This window comes from Erythrolamprus reginae, chromosome 2 (genome assembly GCF_031021105.1).
Source record: "Erythrolamprus reginae isolate rEryReg1 chromosome 2, rEryReg1.hap1, whole genome shotgun sequence".
NCBI classification, from domain to species: Eukaryota; Metazoa; Chordata; class Lepidosauria; order Squamata; family Dipsadidae; genus Erythrolamprus; species Erythrolamprus reginae.
The window spans coordinates 40,114,358-40,141,766 of NC_091951.1; the positions used below are offsets into that span (position 1 = coordinate 40,114,358).

Consider the following 27,409-nt stretch of genomic DNA (forward strand, 5'->3'; position numbering starts at 1 on the left):
TTAAATTAGATATTTCTTTTTCACCATGTTTATTACTAATGTACAAAATATACAAAACTTAGAGCAAGACATTTTGTTCCCCCTCAGGATAGAGGTTGCTGCACCCACTTCAGGATGAGGGGAGATGAGAGTCCACATCTTAAATGAGACCGTTTAAAATAAAATAAAAACACAACCAACAAAGTAAATCAGGAAAACAAAAAAGTTACCCCTTAAACCATTAAGTCTCCAGATTTGAGTTTTCACAGAAAACAGTTTGTAGGTTTCCCCCAATGGCAGACCTAGCACCAAGGGAAACCACATCTGTGCAGTTCAACATAGGGTACTGCAAGGGGTATTTTTACAATGGGGACATCCTGGTTTCAAGGGAGTATTATTGTGCAAGTGGCTAGAATTCCCCATTCTCCCATTGGGCCTTTTTAGGCAGGATCAATAGATTTCTGACCCTTGGATCTCCCAGAACGATGCATAAGCAGTTGCTGAACCCTCTCCCTTGCCTCACACACACACACGTTCTTTTTTTTCCTGTCGATGCCAGCTCTTCCTCCAGACCAAAGCAATTCATCAATCAGTCTGGTTGATGAAAAGTTGAAGAACACTGCCCAGTTAAATCAAGGCTGCGAGTTAAGAACATCCCCTTCCTTTTTTTTGCTGGTTCCACAGGAATATTTTACATAAATTGCTTTTAGAACAAAAACAACAACACACCACCACCCTCTTTCAAGTCTCTTGTGCTTTTCCAAAGTCATTGGTTGCCTCACCTCCCCAGATGGGGAAGAGGTGGGCGGGGAAGATGCGTCCCAACAGTTTCTCTTTGGAGGGTGTGTCAGTTCGTCAGTAGCAGCAGATGCCGAAGGAGGAAGTAGTCACGTTCCCTTGCTCCAAGCATTCAAAAGGGCCTCACAGAAGCCATAAAAAGCAGACGCAGCATCAGTTCAGAAACGGGGAACCCTGAGGCTCGAGTTCAAGGGTCAGTGGGAATGTGCGTCAGATGCCACAGTCAGGGTAGGTGAGGAGGACGCGCAGGTTCCTCTTATGCTAGGGCAAGGGCGGCCCGTTCACTCCGGGGTGATAGAAGGCACAGTTGTTCTCGTATCTGCAGCTGCCTTTCATGGTGAAGTGACGACACACAGGGCGCTTCGACCTGTCTGGAGGGCAGAAGAGGAAACAAAACAGAGCGGTCAGCCGCTGCAGAAGCAGGAACGTCACGCGCATCACTTCCCCCGGCAAGCCCACTGCTCTCTAATCTAGCAACAACTCCAACCCGGAGCCCCCGACATGCACGGCACAAAGATCATCACTGTTAAAATGGCAAATTGCATGGCTTTAAAATAAAATAGGTTTATTTTAAAACCTACGAGGGTCGCCCAGAAAGTAATGCACCACATTTTTTTTTCTCAGCCTACAGTACGAATGTGAAACTTTAGATATAATTATTTGAATAGTCGACAGTGTGTGTGTGCGTTTCTTCAGACAGATAGCGTAGTTGACCCAGTGTTTCGAAATGGCATCTGTAAGTGATGTACAATGGTACCTCTACCTAAGGCGGCCTCTACTTATGAACTTTTCTAGTTAAGAAATGGGTGTTCAAGATTTTTTTGCCTCTTCTCAAGAACCATTTTCCACTTACAAACCCAAGCCTACGAAACTATAATCAGAAAAGGCGGGGAGAAGCCTCTGGGGGGCCTCTCTAGGAATCTCCTGGGAAGAAACAGGGCCGGAAAAAGTGGGGAGAAGCCTCCATGGAGCCTCTCTAGGAATCTCCTGGGAGGAAACAGGGCGAGAAAAGGCAGGGAGAAGCCTCTGTGGGTCCTCTCTAGGAATCTCCTGGGGTGAAACAGGGCTGGAAAAAGTGGGGAGAAGCCTCCATGGAGCCTCTCTAGGAATCTCCTGGGAGGAAACAGGGCGAGAAAAGGCAGGGAGAAGCCTCTGTGGGGCCTCTGTAGGAATCTCCTAGGAGGATAACAGGGCCGGAAAAGGCGGGGAGAAGCCTGTGGGTCCTCTGTGGGTCCTCTCTAGGAATCTCCTGGGGTGAAACAGGGCCTCCACCCCACTGTGGTTTCCCCAATTGCATGCATTATTTGCTTTTACATTGATTCCTATGGGAAAAATTGCTTCTTCTTACAAACTTTTCTACTTAAGAACCTGGCCACAGAACGAATTAAGTTCGTAAGTAGAGGTACCACTGTATGTTACAAGCAGCGTATTGTCATTGAATTTCTACTGCGGAGAAAGAAACTGTTGGGAAAATTCACAGACGACCTAGCTCTCTCAGACATCCACTTGTTTGGGCCATTAAAGGATGAAATTTTGAGGATGACGAAGAGGTTATTTGCACAGTGCAGAAATGACTTCGTGACCTAAACAAGGAGTGGTACCGACAGGGCATACACGCCCTTGTGTCTCGCTGGAGGAAGGTCAAAGAACGGGATGGAGGTTACGTGGAAAAATAGGAAGTGTAGAAGAAACATCATTCTTTCTTGTGTGTAAGTTTCATTGTGTTCAATGAATAATTGTTGAAGAAAAAAATGTGGTGCATTACTTTCTGGGCGACCCTCATAGATTGACATTACTACACGTTGAAGTATTTGGGTTTTTAGAAGAACTCTCCCACATTCCCACCCACAAATCCCTGTAAATAAAATGCCACTCTTAAAATGTATATTTATGGCTGCCTGCTTCCCCATGCAACTCAGAATGCTAAAACCGATCCCTCTTTAAAAAGCTGATCCGCCCCGTGGGCGCAGAAATATTTACCTCCACCATGGCCGCCTCCGTGCCCCCAGCCGTGGTCCCCTGGGTGACCTCTGCCGTGGTCCCCTGGATGTCCCCTGCCGTGGTCCCCTGGATGTCCCCTGCCGTGATCCCCTGGATGTCCCCTGCTGTGGTCCCCTGGATATCCCCGGTTGTGGTCCCCTGGATGACCACCTGGATGTCCCCGGTTGTGGTCCCCTGGGTGGCCCCCTCCTCCGTGGCCTCCGTGGCCTCCGCTGCCGTGTCCCCCTCCGTGGCCACCGCCCATGTTGTTGTTGGGAGGGCCCCCCCTACCATTGGGGGGACCACCACTCCGTCCGCCTCCTCGCCCTCGGAAAGGAGGCTCTCCACCTCTGCCGCCACGGCCACGATGGAAAGGGCCGGGGCCGGGTCCTGGGCCGGGACTGCCCCCTCTCATGCCTCCGTGGGGCCCACCACGCATGCCGCCATCAGGAGGATCCCAGTATCCATCATTACACTGGGGAGGAGGTGGGCCCATCATCCGGGGTCCATTGGGCACCCCGGGGCCCGGGGGCATGTTAGGACCGCCTGGGCCTCCATGTGGTCCTAAGGAAAGGAGAAGAGGGGTGAGTTGAGTTAGCTTCAAACCCATTAATGCCTCTAAGCTGCCATCTTGGCACCTTTCTATGGACCGTGATGCCACCCCACCTCCTCCCTTTCCCTTATTGACAGATCTCTGCTTACCAGGCATAGGCCCTGGCCCTCCGGGAGGGAAGTGCTGCATGTTTTTGGGCCCTGGTGGGAATCCGTTGGGGACCGGTCCAGGTCCTGGTCCTGGTCCAAGAAGTCCATGTGGGACTGTAACAAAAATAAAGAAGATGTTATCTAAACCAATATCATTTTTTAAAAAACCATTGTTTTTGCTAAATTTTTTATTTATGCCATGATACAGATCTGTTTATAAAGTATTTTCTATGTGTGTATATTTTAAACATCTTGTAATGTATTTGTTTTATATGTAAATATTTAATAAAGATTATTTTTCTTAAAAAACTATCTAGACCACTGATAGCGAACCTTTTTCCCCTCTGGTGCCAAAAGTGTGTGCACATACACTATCGCACCTGCGCGAATGCCCACACCCATAGTTCAATACCTGGGGAGGGTTAAAATTGCTTCCCCTGCCCTCTGGAGGCCAGAAACAGCCCATTTCCCAATTTCTGGTGGGCCCGGTAGGCCCATTTTTCACTCTCCCCAGGCTCTAGAGGTTTCCCATGGAGGCCCCCCGGAAGCCGAAAATGGCCTCCCAAATCCATCGTGCAAGCCAAAAATCAGCTGGCTGGTATGCACATGCTGCTGGAGCTGAGTTAGGGCAACGGTTCGCGTGCCAACAGATATGGCTCCACGTGCCACCTGTGCCATGGGTTCACCATCACTGATCTAGACTAATGCTCAGACTGGATTAAGATATCTTTTTTTTTTTCCTTTTAAGGGCACTAAATTGACTTGCATCTGAGTTCCCATTTTCAAATCTATACGAAGGGGAATAACTATGCCTGACACAACGGATGGGCTTATGGGAATGAAACTAATCCGCCTTCTGCCGCACGAATCCCAGCGGCCGATAAGATCCCACAGAGTTGGCCTTCTCCGGGTCCCGTCGACCAAACAATGTCATTTGGCGGGCCCCAGGGGAAGAGCCTTCTCTGTGGCGGCCCCGGCCCTCTAGAATCAACTCCCCCAAGAGATTAGAACGGCCCCCACCCTCCTTGTCTTTCACAAGTTACTCAAGACCCACCTATATCGCCAGGCATGGGGGAATTAAGTCATCTCCCCCAGGCTTTCTTATATTTTATGTTTGGTATGTATGTGCTGTATGGTTTTTAAATTGTTGGGCTTTTTAAATATAATTTTATTATTAGATTTGTTCCATTGTTATACTGTTTTTATTATTGTTGTGAGCCGCCCCGAGTCTTCGGAGAGGGGCGGCATACAAATCTAATAAATTGAAATTGAATTGAAATTAATTCAGCTGAAGGCAAGTTAACAGCTAAGGAAAAACAGCCCGTCAATCTCGACTATTCTTTTTACCTCCTGAAGGACCTGGTCCAGGCTGGCCCTGCAAATTGCCGAGCAAGTGCTTAATCTTATCAGAGTAATCTGGTTGCTTCATCAGCTCTTCCGTTTTGTGATTGTTTGAGCCGCCCTGCACAAAAATAAAAGAGAAATGGTAGGGATTAGAACATGGGTTGTATCCTACCCCTGCCTTACCTCCCCCATTGCTGCTCTGATCCTACACATGAACCTGTTTGTAAATGCAAGCGAGCGGAGATTCAGTCTCGCACTCTTTGCATGAAGGGTCCCACTTGGAGCAGAAAATGGGCTTCAAGAAAGAATCCCATTTATCAGCTTCACTTACTGATAACTTGGCAATTCTCCTATTATTATTATTTCTTAATTATCCTGGGTCTTACTTTCTGGAACCTACATTTTTGGGAGGTGGTTTGGCCAATACGAGATATACAAGCTGGGGAATCGTTTAGGGTTCTGTACTACCTTCAAGGCAGACGACACGTGTCAATCAAGGGCCATGTTTCACGCTTTCTCAATCGGTCATCATTTCCACTATATATTTTTTTAAACAACAACAATCCTATGACGCTTCTAGTTACCATGATGGAGGTGAGAATCTCCTGCATGTTGATGGAAGAAGAGCTGGGGTTGGGGCCCTGCGGATTCTTGCCTGCCCCCATGCTGCCCATGAGGTTGGCCAGCACCGGGGGCAGCTTGGAGCCCCCAGCTCCGTCCGGAGACTGCGAGGCGGTGGATGGGTCGAGTCTTTCATCGTAGGTGGCCTCATCCATGGAGCATTCCTGAGAGAGGTGACAGAGGAGACACAAGGAGTCAGGAGGGATTGGCTGCTGGGGAGCTGGGTGCTCAAACCCGAGAGAGGTGAGACTGGCAACAAGAACATGGGGGCGTACAAAAAGGGGGGGGGCTGGTGGACCCTAGGGCAGAGCAGCTACGTTAAAAAATGTTCCCCATCTCCACTCTCTTCCTGTTACGCTCAAAGGGAAACAGAGATATAGAGAGGAGAGATAGGTTGCAGCACATAGGACTTAACAGCACCCTTTTAGAAAGTTCTCTGCTAAACATAATGGAACTTGGGAGCCTTATCTGTTAAGTATCCTGAGCTAAAAGAATAGTTGTCCTATTTTAAAATTTAAAGCCGTGCTCTGACCTATCATTCCCACTCTACTACAGCCCACTTAGTTTTGTCTGTTTAAAATAGAGGGTGGGATAAGAAAGAAACCAAGCATATTTACCTCATCTAAAGGAATCAGCTTGGGTGGCAATGGTTCATAGGACTCTGGGTCGGGTTCGTGAGGGCTGTCAGGAACACTGAGAGAAAAAAAGACAAAAAAAACATCAGCCTGATGTTAAATAAAGGGTGAAGAGGGGAAAAAAAGGTCAATTTGTATTATTTTATTTATTGATTGATTGATTGATTAGATTTGTATGCCGCCCCTCTCCGTAGACTCGGGGCGGCTAACAACAATAATAAAACAGCATGTGACAAATCTAATATTAAAATAATTAAAGATCCTTATTAAAAACCAAACATACACACAAACATACCATGCATAAATTGTATAGGCCTGGGGGGAAAGGAATATCTCAATTCCCCCATGCCTGACGACAGAGGTGGGTTTTAAGGAGCTTACGAAAGGCGAGGAGGGTGGGGGCAATTCTGATCTCTGGGGGGAGTTGGTTCCAGAGGGTCGGGGCCGCCACAGAGAAGGCTCTTCCCATGGGTCCCGCCAAACGACATTGTTTAGTCGATGGGACCCGGAGAAGGCCAATTCTGTGGGACCTAACCAGTCGCTGGGATTCGTGCGGCAGAAGGCGGTCCCGGAGATATATTGGTCCAATGCCATGAAGGGCTTCATAGGTCATAACCAACACTTTGAATTGTGACCGGAAAGTGATCGGCAACCAATGCAGACTCCCGAGTGTTGGTGTAACATGGGCATACCTAGGGAAGCCCATGATTGCTCTTGCAGCGGCATTCCGCATGATCTGAAGTTTCCGAACACTTTTCAAAGGTAGCCCCATGCAGGGAGTGTTACAGTAGTCGAACCTCGAGGTGATGAGGGCATGAGTGACTGTGAGCAGTGATTGTCCTTGGGAGGCAAAACCCACAGCCACTCCGTCTTATCCGGGTTGAGTTTGAGTCTGTTGACACCCATCCAGACCCCAACAGCCTCCAGGCACATCACATCCACTCCTTCATTGACTGGACATGGGTTGGAGATGTACAACTGTGTATCATCCGCATACTGATGATACCTCACCCCATGGATGATCTCACCTAGTGGTTTCATGTAGATATTAAATAGCAGGGGGGAGAGGACCGACCCCTGAGGCATCCCACAAGGGAGAAGCCTAGAGGTCGACCTCTGACCCCCCATTAACATCGACTGCGACCGACCGGAGAAGTAGGAGGAGAACCACTGGAGAACAGTGCCTCCCACTCCCAACCCCTCCGGCCGGCACAGAAGGATACCATGGTTGATGGTATCGAAAGCCGCTGAGAGGCCAAGAAGCACCAGGACAGAGGATAAACCCTGTCCTGGGCCTGCCAGAGATCATCCATCAACGCAACCAAAGCAGTTTCCATGCTGTAGCCGGGCTTGAATCCTGACTGTTGAGGGCCTAGATAATCGGCTTCTTCCAAGGACCGCTGGAGCTGGAGCGCCACCACCTTCTCCTTTATGGGGAAGGTTGGAGACTGGCCGATAGTTATTAAGAATGGCTGGGTCCAGGGAAGGCTTCTTGAGGAGGGGGCGCCCAAGTGCTTCCTTGTAGGGAGCCGGGAAGGACCCCCTCCCCAAAGAAGCGTTGACAATCTCCTGGACCGAACTCCGTGTCACCTCCCCGCTGGCCGAAACTAGCCAGGAGGGACACGGATCCAGTAAGCAGGTGGCGGAACTCACAGCTCCAATGGCCTTGTCCACTTCATCAGGTGTCACCAGATCAAACTCTTCCCAGACAGGTGGACAAGTATGGGCCCCAGTCACCTCGACGGACTCATTATCAGTCGACTGTTATCCAATTAAGTCGAGGTCGGCCCGGATCCGAGCAATTTTATCAGCAAAAAACGTGTTAAAATCCTCAGCACTACTCTGCAAGGGCTCCCCAACTCCCCCCTGGTTAAGAAGGGAGCGGGTCACCCTAAACAGAGCGGCCGGGCGGGATTCCGCTGATGCAATCAAGGCGGCATGATACGCGCATCTTGCCACCTTGAGCGCCACTTTGTGAGTCGTATTAGCTGAGATAACTGAGCCTGGAATGTTAAAAGTAGGTGATTTAAATCTCTGGACAATATATGAATTAAAAACTTTCTTCCTCCTCCTCCCACAGAACCACCGTGAGAAGAAAAATCCAAATGATTAGCAACAAAACTGCACTTAATAGAAGTTGAACAGACAAACCACCACTAAACATTTCACTTTAGGATCCAGAGGCTTATTGGAATTGAGAGCATAGCAAACACTCACCTCACAATCACACTGCAATGAGGATCAATCAGGCAAGCAGTCAAAAGGGACAGCTTGAGATCAATTGGCTCCGAATCACTATCTAGCATTACTTTATATAGCTTAAACCCCCAAGCACATGACTATTGTGATTTTGCCATGTTGCGCTGACAACTGGGGTAGTTTCCCTTCCCTTCTACCGCAGTATTTCAACACGGCTACTTCAGCATGTATCGTTAGGATTTAGTTCCCTATTTCCCACAACCCCAGCTCACCACATAGGGTCAAAGAGTGTGGGTGGGGAGAGGAGGCCCACACATTGAAATGTATACTTCAGGTTACAATTTCAACAGAAGGAATAATCTTTACATCCATCTTAGGCTCTTTGGGCCTTACAAATGCTTCACCAGAAAACATAGGTCAGTAAGCCTTTGTCAAAGAGCCGAAGTTTATATGATTATTTTTCTCAAAACGCCAATGCGGGAAGCACAATCAGAACTGCTCAAATAGTAAGCAGTACAGAAAAATTGGACTAGCCATATCATTTCCTTCAGCATTTTTAAACAATTTCTCAGCAATAATTCATCATTGCTCTCTTCCCCAGTGTTTGTGAACTGACCTTTTTATATTTAATAAAAATTGACATAAAATTGAATAAATAAATATTTAATTAATCACTAAGTCAACTATGCATACAAATTTTCCTGTTAAGGAATAGCTTAGAATCTTGAGTAGATATCCCCCGTTACAGATACATTTCAAATATGTCCATTGGTTTTACTCACCTCTCTTTTGAGAGAAAGATCTCCTGTAAAATGCCTTTCTCGCGCTCAGCTTGAGTGAATTTCTCCTGACTCCCACTTCCTGGATGGACCAATGGAGCCAGCAAATCAATAGGCTTTGGGTAGACCCAGGGGACCTTCTCTTCCATCGCATCATGGCTAAGTCGACGGGCGGTCTCAAAGGCATGGCGATCCAACATTATTTCTCGCTTAGCAGCCTCACCAAAGTCCTTGATCTTATTTACATTAACTGTAGGAGATTGGAAAAAAATTATATTCATGTTTTATTTGTTTGTTTTCTCATTCGTTCATTCATCCATTCATTCAATCTAGCCACTTATCTCACTCGCATGTGACTCGGGAAGTATATACAGTAGAATTAAAACACAACAATTAAAACCTTCAACCATTTAAACAGTAAAAAGCTATGGTTAAAAAAATAAAATAACAAAAAGACCGGGGAAAATAATTTTAACCCATGCACAGACCAATCATTTAATGGGCTCCATGCTTCTATGAGACTTTAAAAAGTTCCATGTAATTTAATAAATATCTAAGATTAGCTAATGGACAAAACTTTCTAAGAGCACAAAATGCTTTAAATGTTTTAAATAAAAAAGCAGTGAATAAGCATATTTACAACCAAACATAGAAATGTATATCTTTGTTAAACTTTTGAAACAGAAAAATGTTAAAAAGTGAAACATTGGGGTATATGTGCCTCTCCTGTAAAATTGATGTTTTGAGAGAAGCAACATCCATTATGGCAGATGTTTAAGGAAGCCATCCAAAATATTGTTTAATTGTCCGAATATATTCAAAGTGGGAGATTTCAATTCCTTATCCTATTCCATCCACTTTGATTCTGATATTTGAAAGATCTTTGCCATCAACCTTTTTGTTCTCAGAATAGAAAATGTGTACATCTCTGAACACCCAAACCTATATATCAGGCCTTTGATCAATTTGTCATAGCGATCATGCTTCAATCTCTACATTAGCTTCAGAAGCAGAAATATTACTAGTTTACAATATCTTTACCGCTATGAGATCAGAAAGGTAAATGGGGTGGGGGTGGGGGTCCATGAGCAAATAAAAGTTTAAAGTCCTTGCTCTAGATACCCCGTTCTCCCCAAAATAAGACATCCCCTGATAATAAGCCCAATCGGGATTTTCAGTGCATGGCAGTAAGGTCAAGCGCTTATTTCAGGGTTCAAAAAAATATAAGACAAGTTCTTATTTTTATGGAAATGTGGGTAGATGACTCCGTTTTGTGAGGCTTCCCAGCATCACCCACCTCTTTCTGTCTCATCCAATTCAAAGTAGAAATACTCCCGCAGTTTATTGTCTTCAGGCCAGCTCACAGTTTTCTTCTTTTTGCCTTTCTTTGTCAACTGGGTTGAATCGGCCGGGCTCTCAGTCGGCTTTGAATCCAATAAGCCTCCATGCTCAGAGGAATCTGGAAAAGCAACAATACTTTAAAGCATGCTGAAACAGACTAACTATCCTGGGCCTTGAAAGCTTAGAACTACGACGCCTAAAACACGATTTGAGTATTGCCCACAAGATCATACGCTGCAACGTCCTTCTGGTCAACGACTACTTCAGCTTCAACAGCAACAACACAAGAGCACGCAACAGATTCAAACTTAATATTAATCGCTCCAAACTTGACTGTAAAAAATATGACTTTAACAATCGAATTGTCGAAGTGTGGAACTCATTACCGGACTCAATAGTGTCAACCCCTAACCCCCAACATTTCTCCCTAAGACTCTCCACGATTGACCTCTCCAGGTTCCTAAGAGGCCAGTAAGGGGCGTACATAAGTGCACTGATGTGCCTATCGTCCCCTGTCCAATTGTCTTTCCTTATCCCTTTTATCTTATATATTCTCTCCTTTATATATATTCTCTTCTTATCTACTTCTCTTCTTCTTTACTTCCTATCTTTATATACATTACTTAATGTCTATTCTCTTTCATATGTACTGTATATTGGACAAAGAATAAAATAAAAATAAATAAATAAATAAAATAAATGCTATATGCGTCAAGTACTTGGAATAATAAAAGAAAGAAAATCCACCACCACTCAAAGCACCTTAGGGTTGCCATGGTATTCCAGATATAACTTGCATAAATGAACACCAGTGACCGGCTGGTTAATTTATCTAGGAAAAGGCTGCTAGCCTAGGCAAGTAAGGTGGAAAAAGTATCACGCTACAGATACAGCCCATCTCGTAACACGGAAGACATTGTTCTCCCTTTACTTACTTGTCTCCATAGGTTCAGGCACCTCTACAGCTGGCACAGGGGTACCAGGTCGATCCACCTCCATTGGTTCAGAAACTGGGTTCATCTCTGGTGAAGCTGGCTTGGTGGCAGCGGTTTCTGGAACTGGCTTCCCTTCAAAGGGACTTGGCTGTGAACCACGAGAAACAAAGCAAATCTAGTTGATTTCTAAATTGAAAGCCATCTCTGAAAAAAGTAGGATTGCCGGCTCTGCACGTTTCCTACCTTAGCTGCAGTTGGAGACAGGACTTTCTTTTTCTTTTTAATCTTGATTTCTGGGACAGGGGCAGAGTTTAGGGCATCCAAGAAGCCTAATCCTTCCATAGCTGGAGAGTAAATTGAAAAGGGCTTAAGAATCATTCTGTACTAAAAGTTTCCTAATGAGATCAACAGCCTTCCTGACCCTTCTCTCCCGAGCCACTACTCCTCCACTGATGTCCCAGTGTGGCCTTCCCCTGTCCCACCCCAGGTCAGTGCCACCAACATTTTTGGCTTTTACCCGCTCTTGCTCCCAACCACCTCCCCAAATCACCTCTGTGTAAAATAACTGTTTTTTATATTGAAATAAAATGGCCCTGTTCTGTCTATCAATCAAACAAACATATCCAAGGTTCACAAGTCTATGGAGAGGGGCGGCATACAAATCTAATAAATAATAATAACAACAACAACAACAACAACAATCTGAGCATAAAATTGTTCAAAACCCGGCTAATATGCATGGAACATTTTTCTGCACTATGTTTTGTGCACATTCCTATTCAACATGAAAAGATTTCAGCAGTTGGGGAAACTATAAATCAACTAATGAGCAAGACCTCTGTTCTCACTGCTTTTCCCCTAGAGCCCATGTTGCTCCTTAACTCCATGGCTATGAAAAAGGAGAATGACTTACGCTGTGCGGGGATGATCTTCACTTTAATTTCCTTGGTTGCATTGGGCGTGGTATTGAGGGGTTTGTATTTCTTCTCAACAGGTGGATTTTCTCCCACTGGGTTTGATATGCTATGGAGAAAAACAGTCCACAGGTCACTCAAGAGAGAAGACGCTGAATAGTTTCACAGGGTTGGTAATGTCTTTCATGTCAAACAGATTCCCACTTCCCGGTAAATATTTGATCTACCCACAACAAAACGAAACAAAACCAAACACAGACCCAAACTCAATGTTGCTTCATTGTAGGCCCTTTTGTGAATATGTTGTCTCCATTTGTGCGTGGGATGATGGACTATTTGTAATTTTAAGGGTATGTCATGGGAAGGTTTGGACTATTTGTAATTTTAAGGGCATGTCATGGGAAGGTTTGGAAAGAGCTTGTTTATTTGTATCAAGTGTAGCAGAAGTGATAAACAAAGAAAGTAATCTAACTGGTGTTCTCCCTGCAACCGATTTCTTTCTTGTTTTTTCAAGCCCGGATTAGATTTCTCAGAGCACTTCCTAAATATTTAAATGTTTACATCTAGTTATTACTTTAAAATTAAGTCCTTTTAATTGTTTGAATACCAAAGGATTCCAGTTCATATATTAATTGGAAAATATCAAGCATTTATAAAAATGCAAATTGAACAAACTCAAGGGGTCCTGGGTCTGAACTTGGTTGTTTTCTTATAAACGTTTCACTGCCCTAACTAGTTTCAGTAATGAAATTGTTTGCAAGAAAATCACCAAGCTCAGAGAACACCAACGGCTCCGAATTTCAACCCTGAGCTACAAATATTCTTCTTTTATCAGTGAACAAACTTTCGTCTAGTCTCCAAATACATTTCTTTTGTTATGCACAAGAAGCAAGAGTCTATGGAAAGGGGCGGCATACAAATCAAATCAAATCAAATCAAGAAAGAAAGAAAGAAAGAAAGAAAGAAAGAAAGAAAGAAAGAAAGAAAGAAAGAAAGAAAGAAAGAAAGAAAGAAAGAAAGAAACTTTTCCCCACTAATGTCACTGTTAAGTTTGAGTTACAAAGTAGAAAGATGCAGGCTTGCATCATTTACATTACTGGATTCAGTCCCATGCATGATAAATTAAAAGACAAAGTGAATTTAAGATTGTATTACTTACATCTGTCTTTTCAGTGGTATTGGCTTGAAACTATATTTATCAGGGGCTACTGCAATATTTATGTTCTTTTTCACAGGAATGAGTGATGGCGTTTCCATTTCCAAACCTACAAGCAAACATCAGTAGTAGAATCATTTAAAAATCGCAGAGCGGTTCTATGAGCATGAATTGAGCCGTTTGCTCCAAACTAATGAAATTCTAGCTAGGCTAGATTATTAACCTAATTATTAACTTAACCTTACAGCAATTAACAATTCGAACTGCACTTACCTGTGGAACGAAATTTGGCATGGCTAGGTGCTGTGGTCCGGAGAGATTTTGGTTTTTCTTTCTTTTTTTCAGGAGTTTCCTCGGGCTTCACTTCTGATTTGGTTTCCTGAGGTTTCTCCTGTATGGAAGGTGCTTTGCTTCTGTTTTCTTCCTTTCGTTTTTTCTTTTCTCGTTCTGCGAAGAACAAACGAAGCCAGCGGCTTAGAAGGGCTAAAGGATTAATTGTATGCTGCCCCGAGTCTTCGGAGAGGGGCGGCATACAAATCTAATAAATTATTATTATTATATTATTATTATTATTATTATTATTATTATTATTATTATTAATGCTTTTTAGTCTTTCTGAAAGAACCCCTTTTACAATAAAGCATCCAATCACATTTTCGCCTTACAAAGATACTTATACAAAGTGGATGATACACTTTAAACAACACTGCAGTCCCAGATTATTGTCATAAGAATAAATACAGTGATCCCTCGAGTTTCGTGATCTCGATCTTCGCGAAACGCTATATCGCGATTTTTAAAAAAATATTAATTAAAAAAAAAAAACCACTTCCGGGTTTGGCTTCGGGAGTCAGCTGGGAAGCGGCGCGGCTGTTTTAAAAGGTCGCAGCCGGCCTGGGGGGCTTCCCAGCACCCCCCCGAACCCCCAACCTGGGTCTTCCCGGCCGCCCACGCAAAGGGGAAACCCCGGCTCCTCGCTGATGCCCGCCGCTCGCCCGCCCGCCAGCAAGAGGGGGAAGACCCAGGGAAGGTTCCTTCGGCCGCCCAGCAGCTGATCTGCTTGGTAGCGCAGCAGCAGCGAGGAGCCGAATCGGGGTTTCCCCTTTGCGTGGGCGGCGGGGAACGCAAACTCCACCATCTACGCATGTGCGGCCATAGAAAAAAGGGCGCGCATGCGCAGATGGTGTATTAACTTCCGCAACCCTACATTGCGAAAAACCAATTATCGCGAGGGGTCTTGGAACGGAACCCTCGCGATAATAGAGGGATCACTGTAATACAATAAAGCTTTCACAGTCCATGCTTCTGTAGAAATATAAAGTTACTAACCTGTAGGCTGGGAACTACTCTGAGAGCGGATCACACCCATCCAGTCGCTCACCAGTATGGAAGCCAGTCGACGAAGTTCTAATCAAGGGAGAATGTACAAAGCACTCAATTAATTAAAAAAGATTACGTTGAATAAGACAAATGTCACAAATTCAGAATGGTGTCCGGTATCAGAGATCTGTATATGGACAAGTGACAATTACCTTCATCTTCACTTGTTTTGCTGAGCTGCTTTACCAATTTGGCAGTATTGTTCTGGGGGGAAAAACAGGAAAAGGAGCAGCCTGTTAAATGACTGTTAGGTGGGAAGCAGGCAGGACGGGGTGGAACGCAAAGCAAACTGTCACCCAGAGAGCGACACTGGTGAAGCTGTAAGTGGAGGACTTAACAGTTCACTTGAACAATGATTGTTCAAGCCACTCTCACCTGGTCACATGGCTGGCAAGCCACTCCTACCCAGTCACATGACCACCAAGCCACACCCACAAAATAAGCCACACCCACAGTGTGGCAGTAAAAATTTTGGCTGCCCATGACTGATTACAGGGTGTATCATCGCATATTATGAAACTGGGACTATTGTTTTGAGTCTTGAAATATGTGAACCTGAAGAAAAGTTAAACCCCACAATCCTCTTCCTTCCCTCCAATTTGGGAGAAAACATTTCTTTTTGCTTTGATCCTGGAAAGGTCAAATTAAAATAATAACTTCCACTACTGTGCAGATAAACTAACTTGTTTCAGATGATCCACGGTCAGAGGTAAGTGCTGGAGTGTGAGCAGAATCTGCTGGAGAAGTGGTACGTTACTGGATGCTTTTGAATTTGTTAGCCACGTGTTAAGGAGCTTATAACCACCAACTTTGATGAATCTGTGGAATGAGCAGACAAAGTCGTGGTTCATAGGGAGAATATTAGTTTGCTTAAACCTAACTTGTAGAATAACTACAAGTAGCAGGATCCACACTTAAAGTCAAGTAATAATCATATTACTGTTAATGTCTGGAAAGAATATATGTACTGTCCATATGTGTATACCCACTCGCATGCTTAAATTGCAAAGTTTATATTTTATTGAAGTGTCATAATAGTAGATAAGAATGTCCAGGAATACCGAATTAGAAGAAGTATGTCTTCCTTTCTCATTATCATCACTGCTCCCATCTACTCACATTTATACTCTTTCATTCCATTCCGTTAATAAATTACCAATGTATCAGAATCTGACTAAAAGAAGATCAAGGTAAATAGAGGTGGAGAAAAATGACCAACAGCCATAAAAAAGGTCATGGGGTCAAATTAAAATAATGGTAGTTAGCAGAATTTGTTAATAAAAAAACTCCACTTGTTTTTAATACACTGAACATCTTGCTTTTGAAACTAGAAGATCTAACTTCACTCCCCACAAACATTTATTTATTTATTGGATTTGTATGCCGCCCCTCTCTGTAGACTCGGGGCGGCTAACAACAGTAATAAAAAACAGCATGTAAATCCAATACTAAAACAACTAAAAAACCCTTATTGTAAAACCAGACATACATACAAACAAACCATGCATAAATTGTAAAGGCCTAGGGGAAAGAATATCTCAGTTCCCCCATGCCTGACGGCAGAGGTGGGTTTTAAGGAGGTTACGAAAGACGAGGAGGGTGGGGGCAATTCTAATCTCTGGGGGGAGTTGGTTCCAGAGGGCCGGGGCCGCCACAGAGAAGGCTCTTCCCCTGGGCCCCGCCAAACGACTTTGTTTAGTTGACGGGACCCGGAGAAGGCCAACCCTGTGGGATCTAACCGGCCGTTGGGATTCGTGCAGCAGAAGGCAGTCTTGCAGATATCCTGGTCCGGTACCATGAAGGGCTTTATAGGTCATAACCAACACTTTGAATTGTGACCAGAGACTGATCGGCAACCAATGCAGACTGCGAAGTGTTGGTGTGACATGGGCATTTTTGGGAAAGCCCATGATTTAGCAAAACTTACTTTGAGAGTATATCTTGTGCTCGGGTCTGCAACAGAATGTTCAAGTAGATGCAACGACTAACCATCTTCTGCGCATCTTTCATTAAACTGAAAAACAAAAGCCAAAAATGGAAATTTTCAATTTGATTGCAGATAAAATGAATGATTAGTCTGCCAATAAGTAAAAGCCAGTTAAAATTGGGAGAAATAGTTATTGGGGGTGGGGTGAGGAGGAAATTGATCCACTCAATTATTCCATTCTTGAACATCATGTGTAACATAACAGTAGGAAATTGTGAAATACTGACAAGCTCTTTCTAAAAAATTGGTCTAACGATATTCTTCTATATTTTTTCCACTTAAGTGGACTTATTCAATTCATATCAATTCAAAGAAAAATAAAACTTGGTTTCAACAAAGAATTTAAAGTAATACGGTATTTCAGTATGCCAATATTTTACAGTTGCAGGCCATTAATGGATTCTTAACACTGACACTTACTTAAAAATTTTAGTGATGCCTTCATGAGTTTTTACTTCTCCATCTTTGCCAAGGAAACAATCCAACCCCTTGAGAAGCTCTTTTGGATCTATTGGTCTAGAACCCATGTTTGTAAATTCTGTCAAAAACAGGAGAGAGATTATATTAAGTTCTTCTTTGGGAGGATAAAAAAAAAAATCAAAACTTTAAAAATGATTTAAAAAATTAAAAAAAGGTTAGCAAGGTTTGTCACTATAGCATAGTAAACCAAATGCAAAAACATAGGGGACAAAGTCACTCTCTTACAAGGTGCAAAGTATTATCATATATCTTGAGTAAGCCCTTCAATGGTGATTCTTGAAGTTTGGGAGATCCAATAATATTTTAACATCTATTAATGTTCTGGTAACAGAAAAAAATAAAGAGCCCCAGTCCTTCATGTAAATTCATCTTCACTTGGCCTTAAGCTAGAGTCCATTTCTAAAATATGTAAAATACTTATTTTGTTGGTTCAACTAAAATCAAGTAAATCAATTTAACTAAAGTCCACAGCACCCATTCAGTCCAAATTCTGGAACACTGCCCCTTTGCTTTATTTTTCAATTATATTATTTCTCCTATCTCCAGAATTGCCATTTGTGTCTTCAGCTTAAGAAAGCCAGCCCAAGGAAGATAACATATATGGATTTCAGAGTGCAAGTTTATTCACAAAAAGCCTCACTGAATTCAATTTTATTTATTCCTGATTAAAGTATCCAAGACTATATTCTTAAGATCAGAATGTAATTGCTGAAGATATTATTTCCCCACCTCCCACACTATTTGTCTTGTAGCATGCAGACTATTGCATACAACTACCAACCAAAAGCATGTAAGATACTACCGGTGTTACAAATGTATATCCCAGTGAAACTCCAGGGTCTCATTTGTCTGACATCTAATTGATTAAGCATAGTAATGAAGTTCTGTGCTTAGATTTCTATTACCCTATACTGGTGGCCTCTATAAACACTCATTTGATTCTGGATTCATGCAGTATTTGCTCAGCAAGTGCCAAAAGTACCTAATTTGGTAATAATTCAAATGAAAAGTATTTCAAGCACCCCATATAAATGGTATTTTCCATTTGCCCAGAGGTCTTAAGTGCAGTGGGAATCAATTAGCTGATCCACAAATTATAGCCAAGTGCTCATCATAATCATAGGGTTTATTGTTTGTGCTCAGAAAGTTGTTTAACATAGCTTTCTCTGAGACTGTTACGCAGTTCAGAAACTTGTCAATTTTTTCATGAAAGAGCAGTTTGAAAATCAAACCAACAGAAGGCATCAAAAGATCAGTAATTTGTGAATGTCCTTGATCTTTTGTTCTATATTTTCTATGAACAAAATTTTAAATTAGAAAAATTGCAAACAGGCTTATCTGCTCCAGTAACGTTTGGACCACATGTGGCTGACAGCTATTCAAAAGCTTTGGCCCTTAATTTTAACTATACTTTAGAGCAGCCATTTTTAAATTCCTAATGTGGCTCATCTAAAAACTTTTTAAGGTGTGAAAACATACTGGCATTTCTATCAGTTCATTAAGCTGTGTAAATTAAGACCTATAGTGTGGGATTAGTTTATAAATATTGTGGTAAATGGAGCAATTTATCACCATATTGCACTAAAGATGTACTTGTTGAAATTATGGCAAGCCTGTAGGTTTAACTATCTTCATTCCACTGAATTATATGGACATGTTCGGTAATGGGTTTGCAATTGCATTTAGAAGTATGTAGACAGCATAATCAGGTGCATCTGATTAAATCCTTGTAAGTTTGATGCAATGAAAACTGTCCATCTTAAAGAAATGAGTTTGTCCAGGAAAATTCCGTTTTGAATACAAAATGAAATGAATAAATGTGCCTCAATGAAATAACTTATTTTATGTCATCTTGCAGCACTTTTGCAAAATTAAGTATACTGTACTAGGTTTTTGCCTTCCTCATCAATATGCCAGATATTTTTTTAAAGAACTGTCCACAGCATTAAGTAACTGTATCTGTGGTGGAAGCAATGACCAAGTCAATGGAGGAGTCTTATTTTCCACAGAAAGTATCTTCAGTTCTTCTAATATTGCAAATTGGACTAAGCAGATATCCTATTTTTCCAAAGCCATGTAGATTAAGTAGTGTAGAAATTATCTCCCCCTAAAGCAGGAGGGCCCAGGTCCAGGTGTACTCCTATGTTGGATATAGTAATTCTAGGAAGTCCATGGCCGGAATATATCAATATCCAGTTGTATTTTCATATGGAGGAAAATACTATCCAGGTACAAATTATAGTGGAGTGGGACTTTAAAGTTGTTACCAGCCTGTGGTGACTTGTAGAGTCCTTGTATGGCTTCAGTCCAGTTCTGAGGAATTGCTATTGAAGATCTGTATGGTGAGTTCACCCAGTAATGGAAAGACCAAATGAGGTGGGCTTTGGAGACTGAACTCCTCTTTCACCCACAACATGGCCTTCCACATGCAAGATAGCAATACATTGTTGAGGAAAACTTGCACTGATGAAACTTGGGCTCAGCCTGCTTTGGTGAAGGGGACCTCAGTCTCCAGAGCTGTCATTCTGGCACTTTTTCAGCACTACAACCCCAGGAGAGAATTAAAAATACAAAGGTTACTTATAATTTATGCCATTTGTTTCTAAACCCCACATCGGTAGTGGTTTTGCCAACAGTACTTTGACACCTCCTCCAGTGACCAGGGGAAAGCATTCTTTTCATTCTGCCCTTGATCACGATTGCCTGATAAAAGACTGAAGTCCTGGCTGCTAACTAAAGTTTTGTTAGTTGCAAACCACATTTCAAAAACATTGTTACATAATGACGCTGATTTTATTTTTTGAGATAGAACAAGGCAGGCTTTCATAGATCTGCTCCATTTGACCTGGCACTTAATGATTGAGGTTCTGCAGTTCTATAAGTGAAGTCATTCCAAGTGATGGGTGCATTACAGATCATGTAAGATTCCAGGCTGTTCTAAACTTAACCTTATCTAACAGACTATGATAATGTTACTATGAAAGTTATATATTTATGAATATTAATAAGGAACCTAGGTAATTTGAGAACTTTACATTATAAACCAGTGTTTTTTTTATTTACAGAAGTAAATACTAAGAAATCAGTGTGGCCATCATCTTGAATTTAATCAAGGTTTACAGAATAAAGCTTCACTTTTAAGAAAGGAAAGAATCCAGCAGCCCCTGAAGACTAATATAAGACAAAATATGCTTTCAGAAATAGTACTGGACACGTAGCAAAGAATATATTCAAGATATTCAAAGGATATTCAGCAATATAACCTTTTTAGTTTCCAATTTTTTAAATAAATGTTCTAAAGCAAGCAGCCCAGAATATATCAACTAATTCAACATTTTAACTCAAGTAATATGTAATCTTTCATAAGATTTCCGCCTGATCAAGTGTTAAGATTCTATCAAGATTTCAGTAGGAGTTAAAGGCAATTTAACAAAAAGTAAAAAACTATACTAATATTACTATGTAATTTCTTTGGCAACTACACTTATGTAAAATGAGTTGCAATTCAAGAGCCTTTGGACTAAAAGGATAAGAGTAGTTTAGGCCAGATATACCATTTCAGCAAAACTGCTCATTCTTTCAATCAAATGTTGTTTTAATCTTGGTCCCTTATTTCCAGAGTGTTGGATTACATATTTTAATTTGAGGAACTGAAGTGGCAACCCAGGTGCCATTTTTAAGTTTACATATATATTTTAAAAACTGCGGACTAAACAGGCAGTTTTATGGCAGTTAATTATTTGAATTGTAAAACTATTAAAATGTCCATTTTGAATCAGGTTCTAAAACTATAAAGCTATGAGAAAGGTAATGTTTTAAGACATATCTAATTAGGTTATTATATTAGCAGCAAATATTTTTTTTTTCTGCAACCAATTCCACTTTTAGCACATCTCCATTAATTTAATTTGTTTGAAGCAGGTGTCTTCAAACTTGGCAACTTTTAAGACTTGTGGACTTCAACTTCCAGAATTCCTTGGCCAGCTATGCTGGCCAGAGAATTCTGAGAGTTGAAGTCCATAAGTCTTAAAAGTTGCCAAATTTGGGGACCCCTGGTTTAAAGTAGTTATCGTCTGAATAAAAGTTTCATTCCAAATTTATCAACAGTTCTGTTTCAGAAACATTGTGAAAACATGTTTTCTTATAACTAAAGCCAGTAAAGATATATTCATTTGGAAGCACCTCTCACTAAACCTGCTCTCAAGTATGCAAAGGTGAGCAAAACTACAATTGAACAAAATTAAAATTCAAGAATGTAACTTGTAGTACCAGCTAAATTAGACATTTTAAAATTCATAATAATTACAATTTGGAACCGGGCTTTCTATGAAGTTCAGTGCTGTTCAACACGATTCATTGATAATGTTCATAATTATGCCCATGCTCTTTCACCTCACATCTGAAATGTGACTGAATTAGAAAACCTTTTGGCTCAAATTTGAAACTGTTAGGAGACTGTGACATCATGCTGTTAATAATTCTGCATTTAGTTAAATCTCAAGTAAAATATATGCAAGTCATATGCTGGGGGGTTTTTTGGAGGGGGGGAGGGCTTGAGAAATTAGTTTCCATTCTATTTCTTAATCATTAAATTTTTACAACTTTTGCATTGTCATTAGCCTGTCATCCTATTTTTATTAGTTTAGCATGGATGTGAAAAAAACAATCTACAAGAACATGTAAGCTTAAGCTTTGCACAGCAACCTCATCCTAAATGTACATATAAGAAAAAATTAAAGTACAGTATCTTGTACCTCATTCCATTTTTAAATTTCATTTTAAGAATGTACATGGAACTAATTTTATTATGAAGCACAACATTAACATGGCTGAGCTATGGAGCATCTAATGAATTTTAGATACATTCTATTTGTATCCTAAACTGTTGGGTTTCCAGATCTTTGGTACTTGATGTGCTTAAAATTAAAGGTAATTTTATTATTTCATGAAATTCTCAACTTGATTCAATCTCATACACTTGTTACAAACTTCTTAGTTCAGCTATAGTTCATATAGTTCAGTAAAAAAGCTAATCTGAACAAATTATCTAGTCATCAAGTGGCAAATCTTTAATGTTTCTTTAACCCAAAGATTTAGAAGCTACACCTTAATTTGTTTTTGATGTCTTATTGTTTCTTAGTATTTAATATTATGTCTACATTTTATACCCAGATCTGGTGGATTAATATGGTTCTTTATATTAAGTTTAAGTTACCTTGATCACATTAGGAATTTCAATGGAATAAAACATAATAATACTGTACTTTCATTTTTCCAAAGATCAACCTTCACCAAGGGGATCGGCAAATACTAAATATTTAAGTTACCATCACTCTAATTGTCAGACAACTGCACAGTAACTTTCATAGCCAATTTGCAATACAGACACTATAATTTTTGTACATTGTACAATGCAACAGAATACATTTTAATAGTTATCTATGACCAATGTATAAAAAACATATTTTGAGAGGAACTGTAATTTGAGGGATGTCACGCTATATCCCACCAAGATATTCCCATGAAAAATGTGACAAAAAGCAGGTTGTTAACTGTTGTCAGACGCAAGCCAGTCAGGTCTTCGCCATTATGCTCTTTTGGTTATCACGAAAAAAATCTTAGGACAGCTTTCCAAGAATCTCAGCGCTTGGATTTGCTAGAGCAAAAACAAGTTAACATTTAAGTTCCCAAAGCCTGGATAAAAAAAACAGAAAAATGAAGGATACTGAAGGGGGAGGAGAGGCAAGATTTAGGTACTAGAAACAAACATTATGTTGCATTTCCTCTCCAACGTACTCCAATTTACCCAAAAATTAATTATCCAGGATGACTCCAGAGAATCATTCATTTGTACTCATAGACACTAATATCAAGTTTTTAATCCAAGACATTTTTATATCCTACAATTCTATTAATTTGTTAGCAAAACGCTTTTAAATGTGTTCCCAAGGGAATTGCTAGTTACAATTCCTGTTGGTTTACTAGCTATTACAAATACTGTACTGCTCATTACTGTACCGTGCTAAAAGCCCCCACTCCAAGAATGTCATATCAATCCATCAGTTGTAGAGATATTTGCTACAGATATAAGCAAATAAATCAATTCCATTTGAAGTCAGAATTTCTTGATGGATCCAGCTACTTTCATTTTCAACAGTAAAACTGAGTTTTTATCAAGTCTTATTAAGAGACTAGATGAGCCACTTGAGCAGTAGTCTTTGAATCAGTAATATTTAAAATATATCTTCAGGCATACTTAGAAGCATATCCTTTTAAGAATCAGTTTAGGGAAGAACGTGGCAATACTCTTATGCTGCTGAACACAAAGAATTCCCCATTTAATTGGACATATATTTGAAGCCCTATTAAGTAGATTCATTCAGGGTTCAGTTTCCATCCAAATTATACTTACATGGAAATTAGCAGGTGAAATTTCCAGTAAGTATGTTCAGGAGTAAAGGTTATATTCTTTGTCCATATAAAATGAGTATTTTCTCCTAAGAGATACCTCTCCATTTACTTAGTACTCAGTAAGTAGGGGAATATATTGCCATGTTGAACTATTATCAAATTTACGCACAAGTTCTATTTCAGTCCTGATTTCCTTCAGATGTTTAAAAAAGACCAACTTTGTCTTATATAAAGAGAGCAAGCAAAGAGGGCTGGCTTTCCACGCTTTTACATCACAGAAGGAATTTTACCCAGGTTGTTCAGTGTTATGACATGTCATTGCCTCATCTAACTGACATAATAATGTAGCTCAGTATTTGATACAAGAGCTAAGCCACAATAGTAGTTAAACCTGAAATCTGTGGCAGCACAATTCTGTTGAAATTACAGCTTGACCTTCCATAATTAACATTTAAGAATCCTAAACAAACCAAGATTCTAAATCCATTGTTTCTTATCCATATAAAAGAATTATCTAAATAATGGATTTGGGGAAAACCTTTGTATTTTCCTATGCATCTTTTTAATTAATTTCCTGGCAAGCTGCTATGCTGTTATTCAAACAGTAATTGTATTAAAAACTGAATTTTAATTTCAGAATAGCCCATTTCATGCTAATATTAATAGTTTTAACCCTCAAGACTTATCTGACAGTATCTTTGCCCTATTTTGCTCTAATTTACACTGTTCATTTTTGTAGGTTGTTCTAATCAGACAAGAATTTCATAACCAAGTGTTTTGAATACACGTTACTAAAAACACTTGAGGGAACTTATTTTATGCCAAGTTTAAACTCTAAGCCTTCCTTATGCAGCAGAGCACCTATTTCCTCCCCCATTAAATTGACTTTGTATTGCAGAGTACCTTGAGATGTCATGATGTACCGATTATCAAATTTCAGTCCAACGAATTTAAAAAGGGGGGGAGGGGGATATTTCCATATGAAATGCTACCACCGGAGGCATAGATGGAGGCATTAATTTCAGCTTTGTGAAATATTTCTCCCTCAGTATCAAATAATAATTACTTAAATGAGGAAAAAAATCACAAAGGCAGCATTTCTTAAATGCTATCTGATGCTCATGCAGACCCATTTAAGAAACTTTCATGGAATTAACTAAACTGGGAATAATTTGAGCAGCCTCAATAGATTGGAAAACATTTAAAACCCATTATAGCCTGCATGCATCAGGAGTCACTTCATGGTGTTGACATGGAAGAGAACAGCAGCAAAAATAAATGAATAAAACCAAAGTGGTCTGGAACAGAAATGAAGGTTGTGAAATGTAATTAATACCATAAAGATTTTGCTTACCAGGTGGAATTGTGGCTGTTCCCCTCCCTTTGGTGAGGTAATACAAGAAGCTGGATTCCCATTTTTTCCTAATGAGCACTTCTTTCCTAGTACATTGTACAGGAACGATGGAATGTGGCAAATTAATACAAGACTCCCCCCTAATTTCCTTTGTGTACATATGGCCAAAGAAAATGAAAATGCAACACCCTCCCTTTTTTTGTAGTTCCAGCAAGTGTCAATGACACTAAATATTAGGGATCCAGTGGTAGCATTTCATCTTTCTTAAGAGTTAAATCAGACAAAACTAGAAAACATGCTTCCCTGACCCATAACCCATTTCAGAGACCCCAAGAGGAAAGGGGGAAAGACACAAAAAATGTTGTCGGTCTATCACAAATATAGCCACTTGATAAATTTGTCCCAAAACAAGTATCACAAACACGCAGGTATCACAAAAACCCAAAGTTTGCATGTGATGTTGAAAGCTTAAAAAAAATAATCTGTGGATTTATGATAATACTTTGCACTTCTAGCAAGCTGCGCCTAGAGATTTCCCAAAGATGAAGCAGTAGCGGAAGTTTGTTAAATCATTTTGGAAAAGTGACAAAACGGTTAGCCAGTTCTGCCCTCCCCCAACTGCTTGCTCAGAGCTCTAAACATAAGTGAAGGGGAGGAGCTAGCTACAAGCTGCTTGCATCAGCTCTTGAAAGCCTCGTGGGTTCTTGTATAGGAGAGAAGGCGCCATTTTAGAAGCACAGGCGATTAAGGAAATAAAAGCAAGAGCCTCCAGAATCTAATGAGGAAACTATATAGCAATACAACCCCATCACATGCACAAATTCTATCATTTTATATCAGTTCTACCAACTAGAACCTATTTAACAGTTCAAAAAAGGGGATCCCTTGTTTGTTGAGTGCTCGACTCAAAGAACTTATTATTCATCATTGTAAGGTCAGTACCTCCTGCCCCCTCCTATTTTTTTTCCAGTAGATTAAATAAAAATGGAAACATCCTGTAAAGGAAAACGGTAATGCTGATCGGATTAAAGTAAACACTGCCATACTGCAGCAAGGGGGTGAGAAAAATAGATGAAAACATTTTAAAAGCAAATTAAGAGCATTTGAATCCAATTGGTTTCTATTTTTCCTGTTTTTTTAAAATACCAAGTTTAAAATGATTTTCCAAACTCATTTTGCAATCTTTATTTCTAGATTGCCTTTTTGTAATACAAGCCTACATATACATTAGAAAACCTTCGTTTTTTTAAAAAAAACAAACCCCTTAGCAGACATCCTTAGAAACAGGTGCTGACACATAATCCAATCCTAAAAAAAAATGACTCGATCTGGCTAGTTATTGCTTTCTTTGTCCCAACTCTTGCCCTGCAATCTTTATGTACAGATTGCTTATTTAATTCAAGCATTTGTCTCCCACACAAAGAAGCAGCACTTTATAGTCAGTCACCACCATCTGTTATGTGGGAGCTCATTAACCCTTGACAGTCCTGGAGACGATGGATTTTCTAAGAGACCATCATTCTCCTTATATATACATTTTTGGTGGCAAAATGCCTGCGTCTAAAGGGTTAACACCTCAAACAAAGCCCGCTTTCCCAATTATTTTTTTTGTCTTTTCTTCGTGCCATTAGCTCACTTCGGCACGGACGAATTTTTTTTTTTGGTCAGTTGGTTGAAAATTGCGACACTTACTATCCAATTAATTTTCTCGTCGGCAGCGCTTCAAGGTTTAGCTTTTTTGGATTAAGCTGTGTTTTTAGAGAAAAAAACCGAATTTGGTTTTGCTCATTTTTGAAAAAAAAGCCAACTTTTTGCAATAAAAAGTTGCTTGGTTAAAAAAAAACATCAGGGAAAGTTGTTGCTAAATATTAATTTTGGTTTTATGTTTTTTTGAGTGGCAGTTGGTTCTCCTTCAGATCAAAGAATTTTAACAGCTTCCCAATACAGACGGATCAGAAATGTAGATGGCTTTTTTGTGTCGTCTCAGAGGCTGAATTGTGGGGCAAATTTTTCTTTGGTTTCACGATGTTCAACGGTGTCTCAAGCTCAAAGGAAACCTATAAAATGAAGAAACAATTACAATTAAATTTCAAGAAGTGGAAACTTTTAAAAGCAGATAAAATATAGCATTTGGCCACCAATTGCCTTTTCGCAAATCTACCTTCCCATTGGGTTAAAAGAACCAGAGAGGAAATAATTCATCGGATGATGTTAATTTAATATTTTGACGGCTCGTTTTTGAGTGGCTTGGGATTTTTAATTTTTATTTTTTTTGGGAGGGGGGGTTAGGGAGAATGGAGTTTAGGGCTTCCTTTAAAGGTTCAAGTTTCAAAGAAAGAAATAGGATTGACAAATGTCAATTAACACTATTAGGGGGGAGGAGGAGAGGAAATAAAATTATCAGACCGTAATGC

General features: G+C 40.6%; 1 protein-coding gene across 6 annotated transcripts in view; it reads right to left on the bottom strand.

Moving 5' to 3' along the window:
• Positions 1–27,409, bottom strand: part of PPP1R10 (protein phosphatase 1 regulatory subunit 10) — a 27,910-nt gene continuing 501 nt past the window's right edge. The window contains exons 2-20 of one of the 6 annotated variants that reach the window (XM_070737892.1): positions 26,688–27,052; positions 17,171–17,288; positions 16,691–16,777; positions 15,447–15,582; positions 14,916–14,967; positions 14,713–14,790; positions 13,657–13,830; positions 13,387–13,492; positions 12,227–12,336; positions 11,557–11,657; positions 11,314–11,461; positions 10,335–10,496; positions 9,041–9,287; positions 6,042–6,117; positions 5,388–5,588; positions 4,807–4,921; positions 3,460–3,573; positions 3,049–3,321; positions 1–1,148 (exon numbers count right to left, since the gene is read on the bottom strand). In XM_070737892.1, coding sequence (XP_070593993.1) covers positions 1,039–1,148; positions 3,049–3,321; positions 3,460–3,573; positions 4,807–4,921; positions 5,388–5,588; positions 6,042–6,117; positions 9,041–9,287; positions 10,335–10,496; positions 11,314–11,461; positions 11,557–11,657; positions 12,227–12,336; positions 13,387–13,492; positions 13,657–13,830; positions 14,713–14,790; positions 14,916–14,967; positions 15,447–15,582; positions 16,691–16,777; positions 17,171–17,277 — 2,397 coding nt within the window. In that variant the 5' untranslated portion in view covers positions 17,278–17,288; positions 26,688–27,052 and the 3' untranslated portion in view covers positions 1–1,038. Of the gene's footprint in view, positions 1,149–2,757; positions 3,322–3,459; positions 3,574–4,806; positions 4,922–5,387; positions 5,589–6,041; positions 6,118–9,040; positions 9,288–10,334; positions 10,497–11,313; positions 11,462–11,556; positions 11,658–12,226; positions 12,337–13,386; positions 13,493–13,656; positions 13,831–14,712; positions 14,791–14,915; positions 14,968–15,446; positions 15,583–16,690; positions 16,778–17,170; positions 17,289–24,995; positions 25,676–26,687; positions 27,053–27,409 lie in introns of those variants that run through there. The other 5 variants (XM_070737888.1, XM_070737890.1, XM_070737887.1 and 2 more) reach the window with 5 other exon arrangements.